General features: G+C 48.8%; 3 protein-coding genes across 3 annotated transcripts; 1 reads left to right on the forward strand and 2 right to left on the reverse strand.

The window, feature by feature from the left end:
• Positions 1 to 8186: 8186 nt before the first annotated feature.
• Positions 8187 to 11934, reverse strand: LOC101758379 (probable inactive receptor kinase At1g48480). The gene is made up of 2 exons (XM_004985103.3): positions 10338 to 11934; positions 8187 to 9166 (listed from the first exon to the last, which is right to left on the reverse strand). The coding sequence occupies exons 1-2, from the start codon at positions 11737 to 11739 to the stop codon at positions 8541 to 8543; spliced, it is 2028 nt and encodes a 675-aa protein (XP_004985160.1). The 5' UTR covers positions 11740 to 11934; the 3' UTR covers positions 8187 to 8540.
• Positions 11935 to 14144: 2210 nt separating this feature from the next.
• LOC101781102 (wall-associated receptor kinase 1) lies at positions 14145 to 16745 on the forward strand. The gene is made up of 3 exons (XM_022829790.1): positions 14145 to 15060; positions 15174 to 15201; positions 15701 to 16745. Exons 1-3 carry the CDS (start codon positions 14145 to 14147, stop codon positions 16743 to 16745), a joined length of 1989 nt encoding a protein of 662 aa, XP_022685525.1.
• Positions 16746 to 17701: 956 nt separating this feature from the next.
• LOC111255830 lies at positions 17702 to 19905 on the reverse strand. Its single transcript, XM_022823226.1, has 5 exons — positions 19645 to 19905; positions 19513 to 19562; positions 19303 to 19408; positions 19145 to 19203; positions 17702 to 17889 (listed from the first exon to the last, which is right to left on the reverse strand). Exons 1-5 carry the CDS (start codon positions 19777 to 19779, stop codon positions 17835 to 17837), a joined length of 405 nt encoding a protein of 134 aa, XP_022678961.1. The 5' UTR covers positions 19780 to 19905; the 3' UTR covers positions 17702 to 17834.
• Between the last annotated feature and the right edge of the window lie 3 nt (positions 19906 to 19908).

Here is a 19908-nt window from a genome sequence, read left to right on the forward strand (position 1 = left end):
TCTTACAGTAAAATAGTGAAATATACTGTCATCGATAAGAATTGTAAAACCATAGACTCCTCTGTGTTTTGACTGTTTAAGAGTCCGTCCATTCGTTCGATCTAGAATGTAAGAGGGTGTTTGGATACACCCTACTAAACTTTAGCACCTGTCACATTGGATGTTTGGATACTAATTAGGAGTATTAAATATAGTCTAATTACAAAACTAATTGCACAGATGGAGTCTAATTCGCGAGACGAATCTATTGAGCCTAATTAGTCCATGATTTGACAATGTGATGCTATGATGGATTAATTAGGCTTAATAGATTTGTCTCGCGAATTAGCATAGAGGTTCTGCAGTTAGTTTTATAATTAGCTCATGTTTAGTCTTTCTAATTAGCGTCCGAACATCTAATGTGACCCTCCTAAAGTTTAACACCTCGTATCCAAACACCCCCTAAATCGATGACCAAAACGAATATTCTGAAGAACGTGTAAAGAGTGATTTAGAGCCGAAACAACGCTGGAACCATCGACCATCGCTTCCCATGACAATACATGGAGAACGTGTGTTCACCCTTGCTTTGCTAGTCTCCTGCACTTGCCATCACGCATATGACACGACCCATCGTTCTATTGACGTCTAGCATTAAATGCATGGTGCCGTCTCCTCCAGCCGTCACGCAATTCCGCGGGCGCTCATATTTTGATGTCCCTTTGCACCTTGCTCTTGTAAAATGACAGTACATGACTTGGCAACTTATCCCTTCCTCCTTCAGTTGCATCTTTCATTTCGGATTCTTTTAAAACGACAGCACACGCGCGTGCTATGCTACTGTCAGTTCAAGCACACAAAGAGAAAAACAAAGGAAAAAAAAAGAGATTATGGGCCGTGGGAGCAAAACAAAGGGAAAAAAAAAGGTGTCCGGAAGATGGTCAAGAAGAGCCCAATTAATTTCCTAGTCACAAGTTCGTCGGCCGGATTATGGGCCTGCAATGGCCGTCTTGGGCCGGAAATTATAGTCTTGCGTCGCACGACCTGGACTCTGCCAATAGCGAGCGTCATCAGGTCCTGACATCACATCAACCATCGTGAGCTTCATGATCCTGTTCGCTTCAGCTTATTCAGCCGGCTTATCAGCCACCAAACAGTATTTTTCTTTCACAATAAATTAGCCGTTTCAACTTTTCAACCGGTTTATAAGCTGAAACGAATAGGCCCATATTCTCTTGTTGCGACTTGTGAAACTCGCACTGCTGAGTGCCCATTCCTTTGTTCATCTCGTGTAAGGAAGTAAGGAACACAATGTATTAGAGGAGGAATCGAAGGGCTTCTGACGGAAGATGCAAAAGACCGACCACTGAACAACCTCGAAGCAGTCATTATCAACTGAAAGGACGGCCAGGAGCGATCGTTTTGCTTTGCTTGACTAGGTTTTTCTTAGAGAGGGCATAGACAAATCTACTCTAACTTGCTTCAAAGCAAGGGAGCATGTGGGCTCCCAATTCTTCAACCTGGTTTCAAGCAAAACTGGGACACCCTGACCCCGCTACACGTGACAAATGGCCAAATCTTAGCTAGAGCGACCATTTTGCTCATCATAGCCTGATACATCTGTGTCACAGCATAATCATCTGAAATCAAAATGACTCCAACTCCAGCACTCGAAATTCATGAAAAGATTGACGGCTGAAGTAAACCCTGATTGCCATACGATTAGCACGTCTGAGCTAACGGTCTCTTTCGCGCTCATGCTTTGCATCCAGCTTTCTCTTCTTTCCACAAAGGAAAAAAAACACACGCAGCGCCCGCTCGATCGCTTTGCTCTCGTCCCGTGCCCATCGAACCGAACCGCAAGACCGTGCGGCTTTGCGTTGTCTGCAAGCCTCCGGTCGATCTGGTCTCGTCCAAGGACAACGAGACAAAGCTGCAGCCTGCCTTGGCCTCCCTGCCGAAACGCAGGTAAACCGTGAGCGATGTTGATCGGCTAGACAAGAGAGACGAGGACGACCTGGCCGTGCTTTGCGTTTGCTCGAAGCCTTCACTGCACTGTCTTTCGTGGCACGCACAGAAGCGCACTGAATACTGATGCTGTGACGCTGCTGTGACGCTATGCAGCATGGATGATACAGAAGCATCTGACAGATACTTTTACCGGCACTCGCTTGTAAAGTATTTGACGCGCACATTCTGTTTAGTTTAGATATCTGTTAACAGTTAACCTCTCTATGTTAAAAGACCATCATTAGTTCTCCCACTGAAAAGTTATAGAATAATCTTTCAGGATTAGAGAGTTATAGAATAATCTTTCAGGATTAGAGAACATGGTGGATGTCAGAGCTGAGTCATGGAATAATGTCCCTACTGATCATGGGAGGGGCAAAAGAGAAATAAACAAAAAATAAAATCCATTGTTATTCGCAGGTTGCGGTTGCGAGTGCTAACCTCGAGTCCAAATTACTACAAGATCACCACTACTTCACTAGGGGTTTGGACATGCCTCGCTTTCGTTATTAGGCGACGCATTTTCCTTTCCTGCTCGATCAAGTAATGCAGAGTAGAGAGATGCCTGTACTTGACGACGCTTATCAGTTTGACAAGCACATTTCAGTTAGCAGCACAAAGATGTAGTACTCGTCTGACAGCCACCATCAGCAAGTCAACTATCTGAAATGTTGCGAGAATGGACCACACGAGTCGTCTGACAGCCACCATCAGCAAGTCAGCCACCATTAGTGATGGTGCTACTTCTTTTTTTCTTGAGACCGTAGTAACTCACTACGTGGGATTTATTATTTATACAGACGCTCTTGGAGTGCAGATACGGATTTAAGTGCACAATCTTTTGAGCTCTTTTACGGTACATTATACTACTAGCCAGTGGTATATAGCATAGGCAAGATCTAACCGTTTATTTGTATGTGTAATTTAGTAATTAGCATGTAGTTATATTAATTGAATCGTTCCTCACAAAGAAGTACAGCTCTGTACAGAAGACACCTGAAGTTGCAACTGGTTGCACTCCCGCCCCGGCGCTTGCATGAACATAGTTAGACAAGCTGATTGGCAGCTTTTTTGGGTTGATGAATGTATGCACACTTTCAATGGAGTCTTAATCTTTTTGCCCACCAATAAACGTTGGTCGTGAAAGTGATGGCTGAGTCCCTTGTGTTTTTGGTTCAATTGATCTCAGAAGGGATCTGTGCATCTGTCGACATTCCTCTAAATAATTGTTCGATACTTTGAATGAAATTGTGAGCGATCTTGAAACTTGAATACTCACTTCTCTTGTACTTGATATCCATTGACGTTTGTTTTGCTGGTTTGATTTGATATACACTCCCAGCAATAATGAAACAAACTGGTTGTACTCGATCCAGTGTAAGTGGTCACGCAAATGAAATCATATCAAGGAATCAGAGGTTTAGTGTAAGTGTAATAGTATTGGGTACCAAAATACGATTGCTGATCTAATTGCATCAATGGCAATTTGCTGCCGAATTACACCCCTGCAAGGCGGCAACTGCACTTGGCTGTCCCAACTCATCTCACACGCCATGGAGGCAAAAGGTTGAGCAGTTCGGCAAGGCTGCCAGCAACTGGGGCAATGGGACTACGGGAGCACGTAGCGCTCGGCATGCAGATCCTTCCTTGAATAAAGAACAGTCCACAGTGGTTCATTTCTTTTCTCCAGGACATCAGATTGCAATTGCACAGCTTAACGACTAGAGTTTTCAAGGTGATAACTGTCGAACGACAATCATATCGACGACCGAACGATAAAACGTTGATGATATGTTCTAGAGACAAGCAAGAATTAACAATTCTTGGACTCGATTATCATCAAATTGGAAGGGCCTTTATGTGCCAGCGACGGCGGCGGTTAAGGGCTGATTCAAAGAACCTCCTAGGCGTCGACCTCGCCGCCGACGGCGACAGTCCCGCATGATCAATCCGGACTTGCGGCGCCACGGCGTGTCGGACGCAGACGCCTGCGCTTCCTGCGGCGGCGTTTGCGGCGCGCCGTTGGCCGGCAGCGGGGACGGTGGCGTGATGCCGTTGGCCGGCGGCGGGGACGGCGGCGCGATGCAGTTGACCGGCCGTGGGGACGGCGGCGTGAACAACACGGGCATTGCAGGCTGCCACCGCCATTTCCCCGCCCTCCCGGCCGTTCCAGTGGGCCCGCATATCGCCGCTCGCCATCCTCTTGATGGCACGGCGGCCCGCGCCACCGGCAGTCTCGCGAGAGGAAGAAAGGTGACTGGAGGAGGTGATTCCAATTTCCAAATGAAATGAGTGTAATTCCAGTTTTCAAATGAAACGGAGATCTAATTAAAAAACTGTCTAAAATTATTTTCCTCATAATACCCTTATACCATCTATATCCCCAATGAAGTTTTTGGTAGTATACAATTAATTTGAGTCCTCGGATGCTTTTATACTAGTATAACCTAAGTACAAGACACCATAAAAGAGCTCTAATTTTAAGCAGAAAATTGGAGCTATCTCAAGCAAGTGCCTATGTTCGTACAAGTCACGTAACGTTCCCAAGGCTACACTTAAACTGAAAATTAGACCCTCCATGTTCTACAGGCTATCCGTTAGTTTTTCCTATTGTCCCAAACAATAGCCCACCGCACAGGTATGCAACGGCTTGATGTGAACAGTCAACTCTCCCCTTCACATGCATATTTTCCAGGTGCTCCCTATATCCCCCATCACAAAGTATTGTGCGCCCGAAATCACGCTCCGATCCTCCTGTTCCAAACATCCATGCTGAAAAAAAAATCGAACCAACGACTAGCTGCAATTTGGAAGCATTATTAAGTTAACAATAAAATACTTAAACTAGCCAGATCACTTCCACCCTACTCCTTGACCTGTAGCAATATATCTAATCGCAATCCTAGCCAACCGATTGCCATATTATATTATACTCCACCATCATATGAAGCAAACAAGAACTCCACAGGACCACAGCTCTCTCGAACCAGACGCAAAAAGATCATGTGCTCTAGTAGTGTGCAGTGCTACTGTCAAGAAGCAAGTAGCAGAGAGCCAATTGCCAAGGAACAGAAGTTAGCAAGAGGAATGAGGTGCTTAGGTACAAACAGCAGGAAGGAAAGCAAAATGATTTGGACCTTTTCCCCCCTCACCCAACGCCATTATCAGAGGTGAAGGTCAACATTAGGTGAGCAATTCATCAGGACAGCCAGCCAGGGACTGGCATAGCGCGTAGGTCTGGTTGATCAGCAGACATTTCCAAACTTGAGCCTGTTTTCATTTCAAGGATGGCCTAAATGGAACTTTGGTAGACAATTTGGATCTTGTAATTGTAAGCACTACAGCACTGAAGATAAATACGCAATCTAACCCTTATTATAATGTGCTGTGCTTGTGCACATCAACTTGCTCTCTCAAGGTGTCACATTGACCCATATCTAATAAAAGTATGTTATTTGAAACAGAAAAAAAATCATATCGAATTGTACGCATCTTTATACTTCCATGGACAAAACTAAAAGAAAACGTCCGACCGATATAAATCATAAAATAATTTATTTTTTTGATGGGAAGGAATAGTATTCTCTAGCCTCTAGGTGGATCCTCCACAGAAAACTCTACATGTAATGGATAACTCGTACAATCATGGAGGAGACTAAGGGGCTGTTTGGATACGAGGTGCTAAACTTTAACAGTGTCACATCGGATGTTCGGATGCTAATTAGGAGGACTAAACATGAGCTAATTATAAAACTAATTGCAGAACCTTGTGCTAATTCGCGAGACGAATCTATTGAGCCTAATTAATCCATCATTAGCAAATGGTTACTGTAGCACCACATTGTCAAATCATGGACTAATTAGGCTTAATAGATTCGTCTCGCGAATTATACTCCATCTGTGCAATTAGTTTTGTAATTAGCTTATGTTTAGTACTCCTAATTAGCATCCAAACATTCGATGTGATAGGTGTTAAACTTTAACGGGTGTTTCCCAAACACCCCCTAAGTTAAACTTAACACATTGAGAAGGGATCAAGCGAATAACAGCAACGGGACAAGCACTAGTTGAGATTCCGATTAACTAATCCCAGGACAGGGGGCATCTGACGAGCGATGGGCGTCCAGTTGGTGGCTACGGCCAAAAGGCAGAGCTTTCAGGCTGTAAGCCTGGGTCGCGCCGCGCCACTGGCCAGCCGACAGAGCAGGCCGCTGAGCAGCTCACACTGTCCACTCCAGCCACCAAGTTCTTCTCGCTGGGCTGTTCCAGGAAACCACACGAACGAAAAATGGCGTTTGGTAAAGTTTCAGAAAAGGAGTGAATCACTTACCAGCTTCTCTTGACCGTACAACCCGTCATGGGGGGTGTTGGCAGTACTGAATGCTGGTTAATTGTCATTAGCATTTTTTTGTATTAATTGCGTGTGTCGATGAGGCAAGCGAATTGAAGCCAGCATCGAGTACGCCAGCTGGTTTGACATAGGACAGCACGCTGGTCCAGTTCATTCACTCGAGGTGTCGGCTAAGAGACATCGCTGAAAAAATTCGGAAAAAAAATTCAGAAGTAAAATACAAGGACCATATCAAGTGTGGACCTTCAGAAATCAGAACAGCAAGATATCTGTTAATCGGTTACCGGAGCTCTACCAGATATAAACACGAGGGATATTATGTAACTCAATGCTACTGCTAATAGACATAATCCTTAACATACTTATGTAAACAGTGTGTAATAGCAGCATAAGCAAAGTAGATGTAACCAAAATTTTTAAGCACGTAACCTTCCTGCACATGATGTAACTCAAACTGTAACAGATCCAATCTATGAACTTACTAGATCAAGCACTCCATCCTCGTGTAGACTCGCTGCAGGGTTACTCGCTGCAGTGCAGATCGTCGATGTGGTAGCGCAGAACGTAGTCGATCGATTCGTGTGGTCGTGCAGTTGCGCTGCCCAAAAACCTTATTGCCGCCCCTCGTGCAGGCTTCACGACGGCAATGGCTCAGAGATACCGCTCACCCTTCTCCTCGGTGCATGCCAAGGAGAAGAGCCGACGAGATCCAGTAGCTCAGTGCTACAGCACACTTCACCGGATGGAAAAAAGGGAGAAGAGAAGGAATTCGTGGGTGTCTCGCGTGTGTATTCCTGGACAACTCCAGGACTCTTTACTGAGAAGGCGACAATCTTGTGCTAAAAAATCGCCCCACTAATTGGCAGTAGTAACTGCCTAGTTAACTTAGGATTAAATCATTGACTGTGTGTTTATCACCTTTAATGACAATTGTCAAAAGATTACACGCAAACAGCAAAAAGGTTACACCAACTTGGCTTGGCTGCTCGCTGCGTCACAAGTCACGCGGTTGGTTACGCGAAAAGGAACGTGAATACGCACACGCGTTGCGTAACCCAAGCCACATTCTCTCGTTCGGTTACTCTCTCGTTCGGTTACGTATTTAAATACTTTCCTATTTAGCTTCCACCAACTCAAACCAGCAGTTACGTATTGTTTTTTGTTGGTTGAGCGACGCATCATATGATTGAGTGATGCCAATGCCAATCATCTCGTTCTACACCTATCATCAGACGATTCAGATTGTCAGTTTGCACTGTCCATGATGAAGTTTGTTTCAAATTCCAGAATAAGATTAGCTCCTGTACAACGCATCTGCTGAGTGCTGCTGACAGTATACGAAATCACTGGTACCTACCTGGAGTACTATATTGTATCCATTGATGATGGCATTCAAATCTTTCTATATTTTTGAATGCTCTCTAAGTCTCCATGCTGTTGTAGGTAGCAGTACACTGAATGCGCCACGAATCAGAAATTTGCAACATGCTGTGCTGTTGTGGCACACTGCTGAATCCTGTCATTTTCACAGCTAACCGCAGATGAACACAACTCTACACAATCTCAGGTCTCTTTCTGTCGTTTTACTTCAACAACACTCGTAGATAAAGATCACGCTCCCTTCTTCTTTCCGACCTACTAAAACCAGCTAGACTTCACAGGCTACGAACACGACGCCATTAGCAGAGCTTTCATCGGCAGGCAGAAATCTACTCGGCCGGAAAAAGGAGCTAGGTTAATTACGCTAGAGAATGGGCCAGGCCAACAACCATTACCTCCCTCTAACAACCACGATAAGAGAGGTCGATGTGAAGCAACTGGCAAGGCTTGGCAACGAAAGCCGAGCTAACATGAATCATTTCGCGCGTATTCATTTTTGAATTGCAGACAATACAGTACAGCTGGCAACGGTGTTCGTCTTAGATACAGCCAAGGCATCATCAAATGTTGCTTTTCAAGAATCAAAGAGTACAGTGACATGTGCTATAGAATAGAATCAAAGCCCGTGAGAGAAAGGCCAAAAAAAAAAAGGTGAAGAAGAAGAAGAAAGAAGAAAAAGAAGAAAAAAACATGCACAAGTTGCTGGTGAATTAAAAGTAGCCTGGGGGGAGCAATATCCATGCAAAGAACTAAGCAATTTCCAACTTTCCATTCACTGAGACTGACAAGTATGGTCGATCAGGAGCAGCTGCTACGCCGGTTATAGTGACGGCTCGTCGCCCTCGCCGTCGCCGGCGCTGTCGCCCGCCTGCCGGTCGCCGAGGCTGGAGCGCCGGATCTCGTCGATCCGCGTGGCGACCTCGGCCATGGTCGGCCTCCTGTCGGGGTGCTGCGCGGAGCAGTCGATGGCGAGCTGTAGGAGCTGCACCATCTCCTCCTCGACGTTCTGGTACCTGAGGAGCTCCTGGTCGAACACCTCGGCCGTCCACTCCTCCCGCACGACGGACTGCACCCACCGCGGCAGGTCGAGGCCCTCCTCGTTGACGACGGCGTGCGTGGGCGCCTTCCCCGTGAGCAGCTCCAGCAGGAGCACGCCGAAGCTGTACACGTCGGCCTTCTGGGACACCCGGCGGATGTCGGTGACCTCCGGCGCGCGGTAGCCGGAGACCCTCGTCGGCGAGAAGGAAGGCCCGACGAGCGTGGGCAGGCCGTGGTCCGACACCCGCGCCTCGTAGTTCTTGGTGAGCAGGACGTTGGAGGACTTGATGTTGCCGTGCGACGCCGTGGGTCCCGTGGAGTGGATGTGCGCCACGCCGCGCGCCGCCGCGAGCGCGATCGCCGACCGCGTCTCCCAGTCCAGCGGCGTCCGCCCGGAGGCCCGGTTCCCTGCGACACACCAAGCCACGAGATCCGCAACCACGTCATTACAAGGATGAGGACAGGAATGTCAGCTGTTGACATAATAATCACAAGCTCACAATTCACGGCCGATGCCAATTACTGCCGGGCAGCGTCGGCACGTACAGGCACAGCACGATTGCTTCGGTCTCACGCCTCACGCGCCATCTAGCCGGCGGTCCGAACTTTTTGAATGATTCTTTAACCCGTACTGGTACTACGCGCGAGGCTAATAATTGGCGCGAGAAGGGAGGGAGAGGAATCCCGAGGAAGACGAACTGTGGAGGCAACTAAATGTCACATGGACCAGGCAAACTACCCTACCCGGCCTGCAACTCGGGGCGCCGGCTCACATGCGCAACTTGCCCTCAAACTTACTGCCACCACGAATCTACTGATGCTACGGGTTCAGGGCAGAACTCTGCGTATACAACTAACCCAGTACAGTCTACAGAAGTGTTCAAACGATCTGCCAGCAGGCAAGCCAAGGAGGGAGCTCGCCAGCTCGGGCACCACCGGGACCAGTCGTGGCTGGCACGTCGTGCCGGCGGGCGTTAAACTAGATTAGATCGGAGCCAGCTCAGTTTGTGGCTAGCTGCCAATGCTGCTGCAACGAATCATCAGTTCGTTCGCGGCAACCACTTCACCGCCATGGCCGGCAACCTTCCATGGCGGAATCGAAGCGGGCATCCCGGGGCCCGGGGCTCAGTCGCCACGAGGGGGAAGGGGACACCGACCGGATCGGAGATGGATGGGGCAGAGAGTAGGTTCCGGTTCCAGCGAATTGATGGAGGGCCGCCACAGATGCGGACCAACCGCTGCGGCCAAATTAAAACGGCGTGGATCCGGCGAAAGGGACGCCGCACCTAGCGAATCCGCAACCATCCTCGCGACGCCAGCGGCGGCTCTGCTCGGCGACTCCGACCAGGCCGTCGGTTTGGCTTTCAGAAACCGCGCTGGCTGACTTGCTCTGGCTCGTGCCGAGCAGGACGAGCGCGTGGAGCTCCTTTCTTTCCTTTTTCTTTGCTTTACCTGTCACGGAATATTGCCAGGCTGTGCCCGGCGAAATGATCGACCCAACCCACCCACCGACAGTACGGGGGGTAACGAACTCGTCAGGAAGGAGCGGTAAAAATGGTGGAGGGGAACGAGTAGTTACCGTGCAGCAGGGCGGAGAGGCTGCCCATGGACATGTAGTCGTAGACGAGGAGCTTCTCGTCCTTGCTGAAGTAGTAGGCGCGGAGGGGCACCACCAGCTCGTGCTGCACCGCGCCGATGGCCGCGATGCGCTCCCGGAACTCCGGCTCCGGGAGGTCCACGTCCTTGAGCCGCTTCACCGCCACGGCCGACCCGTTCTCCATCACCGCCTTGTACGCCGTCCCGAACGCGCCCTTGCCCAGCACCTCCGCCGACGCGCGGAGCAGGTCCTCCAGGTCGAAAGGCGGGGCCGCCGCCATGGGGCCGAAGAAGATGAGCTTCTTGGACCCGGTCGACCCGCCGCCGGCCTTGGCCGCCGCCGCGGCACCGGCGGCGGCGGCGGCGGCTGGCACTGCCACTGCCGCCGCAGCACCGTTGTGGCCGCCTGCGCCGGCTGCTGAGCCGTTCTGTCCCTTGGGCTCGACATCCAGCGGCTCCATGCCGATGTCGCGACCCTTCTCCACTGCCGCCGCAGGCCGGGCAGCGCTGGACCTCTTTCGGCAGAGGAAGAAAAGCAGGGCGAGCAAGAGGAGCACGCCGAACACGCACCCGATGGCAATGCCGGCGATGGCGCCGCCGGAGAGCTTCTTCTTCTTGCCGCCACCGATGTCGGCGGCACCGCCGGCACCTGGCTGGGCCTCCGGTGATCCGGCCGGCGTGGGCGCGGTCTCGCCGGGGCAGAGGCCGAGCGGGCCCCCGCAGAGGCCGGTGTTGCCGAGGAAGGCGTCTTTCGGCATCTTCCGGAGCTTGGTGGGGATGGACCCGTTGAGCTGGTTGTACGACACGTTGAACTGCTCCAATGCGGGCAGGTCCAGCTTGGGGATCTCGCCGGTGAAGCTGTTCCCGTCGAGGTACAGCGTCCCGAGCCGGATCAGCTTGTTGAAGTCCGGCGAGATCTCGCCGGTGAACTTGTTGTCCGCGATGTCCAGCCTCACGAGGTTCTTGAGCCCGAACAGCGACGCCGGGACCTCGCCGGAGAAGCCGTTGTGCTGGAGGTAGATCGCCCGGAGCTCGGACAGGCTGGAGAGGTCGTCGGGAACGGGCCCCGTGAGCGCGTTGTAGCGGAGGGAGAGCGTGCGAAGCGCGGAGAGGTTGCCGAGCGCGCCCGACGGGAGGCTGCCCATGAGCCCGGCGCCGGGGAGGCGGAGCTCGACGACGCGGCCGTTCTCGCACGTCACGCCCTGCCACTGGCACGTGGGCGTGGTGCTGTTCCACGACGGCAGAGCAGAGCGCCCCACCGCCGAGCGCAGCGCCTGCAGGGCCTGCGCGTCGGAGTTGAGGTCATCCGCGAGGATGGCCGGCAGGACGGCGGCGAAGAGCACCAGGACGGCCAAGCCCACGGCCGGCGGCGGCATTGCGGCCATCGCCGGCGGGCAGTGGGGGGGGGAGAGTGGGTGGTTGGTGGGAGAGCCTTAGCTCAGAGGGAGCACTATCATGGAGGGGGGCTGCTTGTGGGGGGAGTACTAGCAGTAGTAGAAATAGAGTGAGGAGGGAATCTTGGATTATAATGGAAGATTTGGGAGCTGGGCGAGCTGATAGTATAAGGGTGGGATTGGGAGGGTTGATTGGCTTAATGCCTGGCCTGATTGCTGCTGCAGGGTGGCTCTTACTGGAGCCTGGTTGGAGAATTCCTCCTTTCCCCTCTTTCCATCTTGCTCCGGGAGGAAAAAGGGCAACTTGGCAGGTGTTCTGTCTTTTAAGGCTGGATGTGGGACCGCCCGGACAGAGGCAATTGTAAATTCTCTCATGATTTCAGTTTTGAAAACCATGTGTTACTCCAGTAGATAAGTTGAGCTGCTGCCACCGGGACATTCAAAAGTCTTCTTTTTTTTGCGAGGGATTAAAAGTCTTCAGATTGTTTACCCTACTAATCCTGCCAATCTGTCAGTTTATACCGTATTACTCTGAGGAGTATTTGCGAACTGCATTTGGCAGTAAGAAATCGCCAATGGGAAGTAAAATTCAGGCAGCGTGTCATGCTGTCCGGCAACGGAATGGTATCCATTTCATGCGTATTTATTGACGAGTTCCTCCAACGAACTACACGAGTACCATTTTTTCGACCGTGCATACTAACGATCGCAATGCAACCGACAGAAGCACGATAGTGAACTTAAAACGGTCACTAACGAAGTAACGATCACCAGCGAGTCCAAACCCGTACGTTTTGAAATCAGCGAGTTTTTTTTAGGGAAATCAGTGAGAATGTAGACTGTTTTTCCAATTCCACCACCAGGCTGCCATGAGAACGAAAACACTGAAAAAAGAATCAATTCCTGCCAGTTTTTCAGTTTGGCACGCTGAATTGAGCTGGAGACGGGAGGAACCAGGACACCAGGTGGACACGAAAGCAGGCGAGGGGCAACTAGACAATGGGCTTTTGGAAAAGCATCACGCGCGATCGTGCTCAAGCCTGCTGAAGTGTTTGGATCCATAACAAAGTCAAACAGGCCGGTTGATGCTTTAATGGAGTCAAACGGGACATAGCAGCCCATCGAACAATTGTGGCCCATCAAGACCTGCGCATCTGCTTATCAAAATTCTACTTCTTGGCCCGATAGGCTGAGGGAGGGAGACAGCAGGTATCAATTGGGACATTCGGTTGATGCCGCGCAGAAGAAAAATTTTCAGTTAGAGAGAATAAGTATCCGGCACAGAATACATGCTGAAGCAGGGGTAAGTACATGGTTTTGCACAGAGAGGTCAATGTTCTAGAACTAAACCTAACAATGACAAGGAGGCCTACTTTAGCGACTAAGGAGTAGGTATGGGCCAGTGATTGCGGTGAGAATGAGATCATGGGAACCACGATAAGATCCACCGAAACCATCCAAAAATAATGCCGATTGATCAATCCTCGGCATGGATGAGAACGCAACGAAAACGATATTGCGAGTGAACAATGGCAACATGTTATATGATTTTGAAAGAAAAAAAAAGAGCACTGGCAATGAACACCGAAGAGTTGTTCAGCCTGGCAATTTGGTTCTGGTCAAATACTATGTTTTTCTCCAACCATTCCACCAATTACCTGGATTTGATGCGATGCCCATTCCATGTTTGGTAAATTTTAAGATTCCGAGATAGTTACACTATTGCTAACAGCTTATTCAACTGGCACTTACAAATTTTTTTTGGCTTGTTTCTCAGTTTTTCGGAGATCTCACGCGAGAGCATCTACAAGTTCAGTCATCGGTACATCAGATATACTTTTATGGAACACTGCAAATTCGTCTGGCAAAACAAGCCATATTGGTTTACAAAAGTTACTTACCGAACACAAAATTCAGCTTAATAACTCTCACAACCCTTTGCGGCGTGGGAGAGGCTATTCGTTGGCTGCATTTCTATTCTGATGTTGGACCAGCAGTTCAATGTGTACGCATTGGAGCAGTGAGATCTTCCTTTGGAACTAAATGGCCCGAACAATGTTTCTTTGGAGGTTTGACATCACATGCTGAAGTTTCAACCAACAACTCCTTCCAATTTCAACTCGCTGATGCTAAACGGTATCGACACTAGACCACTAGCAGATACCTCTGCTTCCCAAGAGAACTTAGTTAAGGTGGAGAAGATTAATTTAAAAGTAAACTTGCTTTAGACATATATCAAGCAACGGACGGCCAGACCATGATGCCATCCAAGAACATCACCAATCACTACCCAGCAGTCGCACCTATTTATGCCCCGGAGGCCCCATGAAAGGATAGCAAGCAAACTTGGTCAGAACTAGCGTGAACAGAAGCTGAGTAGCATGGTAGCCACGAGAATGGCGTCGCCCTTAGCGGCGGCGCTGCTGCTCATCATCACCCTTACCTCGGCCCCGGCCGTTGATGTTGCCGACGGCCAGGCACTGCCGGGCTGCCAGGCTACTTGCGGCGGCGTCAACATCCCCTACCCTTTCGGCATTGGCGCCAGGTGCTCTCGCGTGGGGTTCGAGATCGCGTGCAACGGCAGCACGCCATTCCTCTCCGGCACCGGCTACAAGGTGCTGAACCTGTCCCTCGCGACGAGCGGGGTTCTGCTGGAGCTGCCGATTGCCTGGACATGCTACGACAGGTCCGGCAAGCAGAGCTATTCAGAAGCCCCTGTCTCCTTCAACCCACAGGGCGTGTACCGCATCTCGGACGCGCACAACCAGCTCTTCGTCGTCGGCTGCGATGTCACGGCGTACATCCAAAGCCGGATGGACAGCAGAAGCAGCAATGCCGGCGGCTACGCCTACGAGTACTACACGGGCTGCGTGTCCTACTGCACCAGCGCGGAGAGCGCCAAGGACGGCCGCTGTGCCGGGGTTGGCTGCTGCAGGGTGGACATCCCGCCGAACCTCAGCGACAACTCCGTCGGCGTGGATGACGACGACGAGCAGTCCTTGGTCGTCCGCCAGATGATCTATGAGTTCAGCTCATGCAGCTACGGCTTCCTTGTAGCCAGGAACAGCTACACGTTCCGCCGCGCTGACCTTAAGATGGACAGGAACCGGACGATGCCTGTGTGGCTCGACTGGGCGATCAGGCCGAACGGGTCATCGGCGTTCACATGTTCCGACGCCATGAAGAAGAGTTCATACTACGAGTGTAAGAGCCAACATAGTAACTGCACCAATGCAGCGAATGGCCCTGGGTATACATGCAGCTGCTCCCGTGGCTACGAGGGCAACGCCTACATCGTCGGTGGATGCACAGGTAACAGCAGCGAACAAGACAAACTGTTCTTAAAAAAAAAACAAGACTAAAACTGGGAGCACTATATGTACAAGAAAACTAACCATATTTTTACTTCTGTGTTCTGTGTGCAGATGTCGATGAGTGCTTATATCCGGAGAAGTATCCATGTCACGGGGTTTGCCGTAACACGGTAGGTTCTTACGAATGCAAATGCAAACGCGGCAGCCACGGAAATCCACTCAAAGACACGTGCGAACCCAATCTCCCTCGTTCAGCCCTGCTCACTATAGGTACCATTTTAATGTTTTTAGCACGTCTTCAAAGGAAAGTTTTCTTCCTAAACTGCCTTCTTTTGGCAAATTATCCTCTGAGTTTCTGTTTTCTACTGCATAATTACTACTTGATTCAAATTATAATGGCGCCAACCCATTTATGACACTTGTATTGCCTAATATCTAGAGGTGAAGAAAATTATACCTGGGCACACATATATCCACAAAGATAACAAGCACTGATGGAACATATTTATGGATTTATCTTTTGATCAAGTTCAAGAATCCTAGGCTTGAATTCACTATACCATTTTTTTTACAGGTGTTGTATGTGGAATCTCATTTATTATTATCTTAGTAATCTTAATGGTTATGGTGCATCATAGAAGAAAGCTTAGAGAGTTCTTCAAGAGAAATGGTGGCCCGATGTTGGAAAATATCAATAACATCAAGATCTTCACTAAGGAGGAGCTGAACCAAATCACCAAAAATTATAGTATTGTCCTTGGAAAAGGTGGCTTTGGTGAGGTATATATGGGAATCGTAGACAATAAGCAACAAGTTGCCGTGAAGCGCTCTATTTCTGTTGATGAGGCAAGAAAGAAGGAATTTGCAAACGAAGTGATCATCCAGTCTCGAATCAGTCACAGAAATGTTGTCAGACTCTTAGGGTGTTGCTTAGAGGTGGATGTTCCTATGTTGGTCTATGAGTTCGCACCAAAAGGAAGCCTGTATGATGTTCTTCATGGAGCTAAGGATAATACAAAAGCTTCTCTCCCATTAGGGACACGGCTGGACATTGCTGTGGAGTCAGCTGAAGCTCTTTCCTACATGCATTCATCTGCCACTCAAAAAATCCTCCACGGAGATGTGAAATCAGGCAACATACTTCTTGATGAGAACTTCATGCCAAAGGTATCTGATTTTGGGACATCAAGGTTACTTTCCATAGAGAAAAAACATACCATACTTGTTATAGGGGATATGAATTACATAGATCCTGTGTACATGAAGACTGGCCGCCTAGACGAGAAGAGTGATGTCTACAGTTTTGGAGTTGTCCTTCTAGAGCTCATTACTAGAAAGAAACCAAGGTACGATGGAAATAACAGTCTCATCATAAACTTCTTCAAATCATATGGCTCGGAGGATAAAACACGGAAGTTGTTTGATGAAGAGATCATGTCCCCTGAGGATATTGAGTTTCTTCAGAAAGTTGGCAGCATTGCAGTTGCATGCCTCAAAGAGGATATGGATGACAGGCCCACCATGAAGCAAGTGGCAGAGCACCTTCAGCTGGTGAGAAGGGAGTGGAAGCAAATGCAGGGTGATCAAGTTGTTGATGAGATTTCTCTGGAAAGCCCTCGTGTTATCTTAACCATGAATGCTACTGGTACTGAAACTCCTGGGTACTCTCCTCTGCTGAAGTGAAATGGAATTGTATGTCCTATCAGTGGTTTCTGTTATCAGTTAATGAGTGCGAAATAAGGTCTCCCGATGGCCAGCACCTGGCCCCTGGTTCTTAGGCGTAAGGTTTTGCCTTTACAAATCTACTCGGTTGGTGTTGTTAGTGTTAATGCTATTTTAAGAAACCCCAACAATGTAATCGAATGTTTGAGTTGTACTTTAAGTTTCATGTCTGAGATTTTCCTAGAGCATCTAAAGGTACAATATTATGGAATTCAAATTATAACCTTGCCTTTCTTTGGTGAATGCATCTCGCCATGCCTCAAATCGAAGGACAGATTAGGTAAGCCGTGAATAGATCGAGGGTTTAACCAACCAGCAGCGAGCCAGTCAGCTGGCTGACTGACTGGTGGAGAGGTGCACGGTGGGTGGTCGGGGCATGTTCAGAGATGATTTGTGCAGCAACAAGATGGGCAAGCTTTGCGCACTAGCAGCTTGCACAGCCGGAAAAGAAGGTACTAGTGCCAGAATGGGGATTGCCACACTTCCTGGACTTCCAGGACTGCCTAGTGGTCAGATAGCGGATTACAAAGATACAGGGAGTGTGGCGGACACCTCTTCTACATCCTTAGTCCACCACCTTCCTTTTTCTTATCAGAATTCATATGCTCCTGACGGCCACCCTGTCCCATCACTGCTCACCACAGCTCCTGATGCCACCAGGAACAGCGTGACTGTCCACTCCACAGCTACTGACTGCTTCGTCTAACAGCGCAATAACCACCTCGCCATGTTGCTTTTGCTATTCACCTCACCCCTAATACCAGTGCCACTGCCATCCACCGCCTGCTCACAAGCCCTCAGCCAGGCAGTGGCGTTGTCGTCACCACCACTCAGCACTGGGTAGCAATCCTAGCTCCAAAACTAACCCTAGCCTAAAACATAGACCTACCGGTATGTTTGGTAAGTTGCTCACAATATTCAGCAAATGGCAAAAGCCAGTATATATGTTGGGTTCAAGGTCTAAACAAAGTAGTACACATATATATATGCATATATGTTCAAGAGTACAGAATAAAGTTTACCAACAGCACCTTTTTCTTCTTGTTTCCTTCACGAATAGCTGAAGGACCCCTTCACGCCATCCAAGCTTTCTCCAAGGGATGATCTAAAAAGAAAAACAAATCCAATAACCAATGTGGGTGTGAGAGATCATGATCAGGTAACCAATTTCAAGGCCAGAGAGACTAAAGTTGAACAGAAAAGGAAATCCACACAATGATAATAACGATCAGAACTTAGATATCTTATGAGTCCAAGATTAGAGTTTTCAAAAGGATGCACAAAACTAGAGTGCAAGAACACAGCAGAATGAATAATAAAAATCTCAAATGTGAATGCATTATGCAAATAAGCCTCTCTCTTAGAAGACTATCCTTTTAATGGCATGTTTTTCTAGAAATAAAGTGATTTCTGTTTCCTTTTCCATGAGCTTTTACACAGTACTACTTCCTAAGTAAGAAAAATAAGAAAGATAGGGCCATGTTGAACAAAGTGATCTTCTACAATGTCAGAAATCCACTAGATGTAAATACTAATAATTGGCTTATTTGGAAAGCTAAAACCTCAACGATACAGAGAACTGTGAGGATCATTTGGTCATGATCAATGTGATTTTTCTCAGACATTCGAAAGATTGGAAAATAACATAGTCTGGACTTGATAACCATTAGATCAGTCAGGCTACCAGCACTAGGATGTATCAAGGTGGTTGTTGATAACCAAACTAAACACAGCAGCACCTCAGTATCTAGACTGTAATCCTAGTTATAGCTGAGTGGGCATCAGAAGGACTGAACCTTTATTCTTCTGCAGTCTGAAGTCCATGGAGGTTGTGTAACTGAGATGATGAGTGGGCACACTAACATAACGGTTTGCTTGGTAGGAATAACATTGAACAAACACTAAATCCAACTGCTACGCTCACCTATTTCCACAGCTATTTAGCCCCTTCATACCCTATAGTTACAGGCAGAATGCAGTAAACATAATTAAGTAGGCATATGTATAATCAACCTTGTAGTTTAATTTGCTCACAGCAGTCATGAGATGTACAGTAAGTTATAAGAAATTGTTGCATGAAGACTGTTCAAAGACACACTCGTATAAGGAGTGAACCCTTCTGAAAAGTCTGAATCCTTTCTACCTTCTTCCCAATATCTCAATAATTTAACGCTGTTCCTTGTCAGGCAGTTTTAGTTATGTTTAGAAAGCTAACCAATCACGGGAGATGGAGTATCACTATCATTCCTTTCATTTTACACGAACCCACGATGCCATACTTCAACAGTACAACACAACACAGACCCAATTCAACACCCAAGAACACAACGAATGTATTCAGATGTCTCAATTATTCTTACTTGTGCATGCAGTACTTGTACTCCTGGCTCCGGACATAATCCAGTTCCCCTTCCTCAAGCTGCACAACAAATCCAGGCAAAAATCAGCAACCAAAGCACCCATTACAAACAGCAGACACGAAAACAGCACATCCACAGTTCCACACGCCACCACTCACCGGGTCGCCGCCGTAGATGAGGTCGTAGCACTCCGGGGAGAGGCAGCGCAGCACGCAGTTCTCCTTCTCCGTTGGCGAGGACCTGCACACCCACCCCCAGAGCCCGCTGAGGCGCAGCCCAGAGAGACAACCGTTAGAACACAGAAACATCGCGTCAGATGCGTTCCACCAAACAGAAAACAGCACAGAGCGCGTCATCGTAACACGTACTTCTCGACGTCCGTGTAGCAGGCCTCCTTCTTCTGCCGTATCTCGTTGTCCTGCACCACGGAGCTCGGCAAACGCGATGAGAAGGGTACAGGAAGAGGCGGAGAGATGACAGGGTCAGGCGGGGAGACGTACGGAGATGGGGCGCCGAGAAGACTTGGCTGCGGCGGAGGCGAAGAGGAGAGCGAGCGTGAGGACTAGGAGACAGCAGGCGGAGGGGAATCGCCGTAGACTCCGGTGGGGCGGATGCTTCGGCGACCGGGAAGACATGGCTCAGGGTGGATCCAGTCCGCTGGCAGGAGCGGGGATGTTGTGATGCTGCCTGCCTGCGCCTGCGGACGTTGTGATGTTGTCAACGCATCTGAATTGTTACATCTCTGAGCGATTTGAAATCTGATT

The sequence above is a fragment of the Setaria italica genome, chromosome IX, assembly GCF_000263155.2.
Source record: "Setaria italica strain Yugu1 chromosome IX, Setaria_italica_v2.0, whole genome shotgun sequence".
Classification (NCBI taxonomy): Eukaryota; Viridiplantae; Streptophyta; class Magnoliopsida; order Poales; family Poaceae; genus Setaria; species Setaria italica.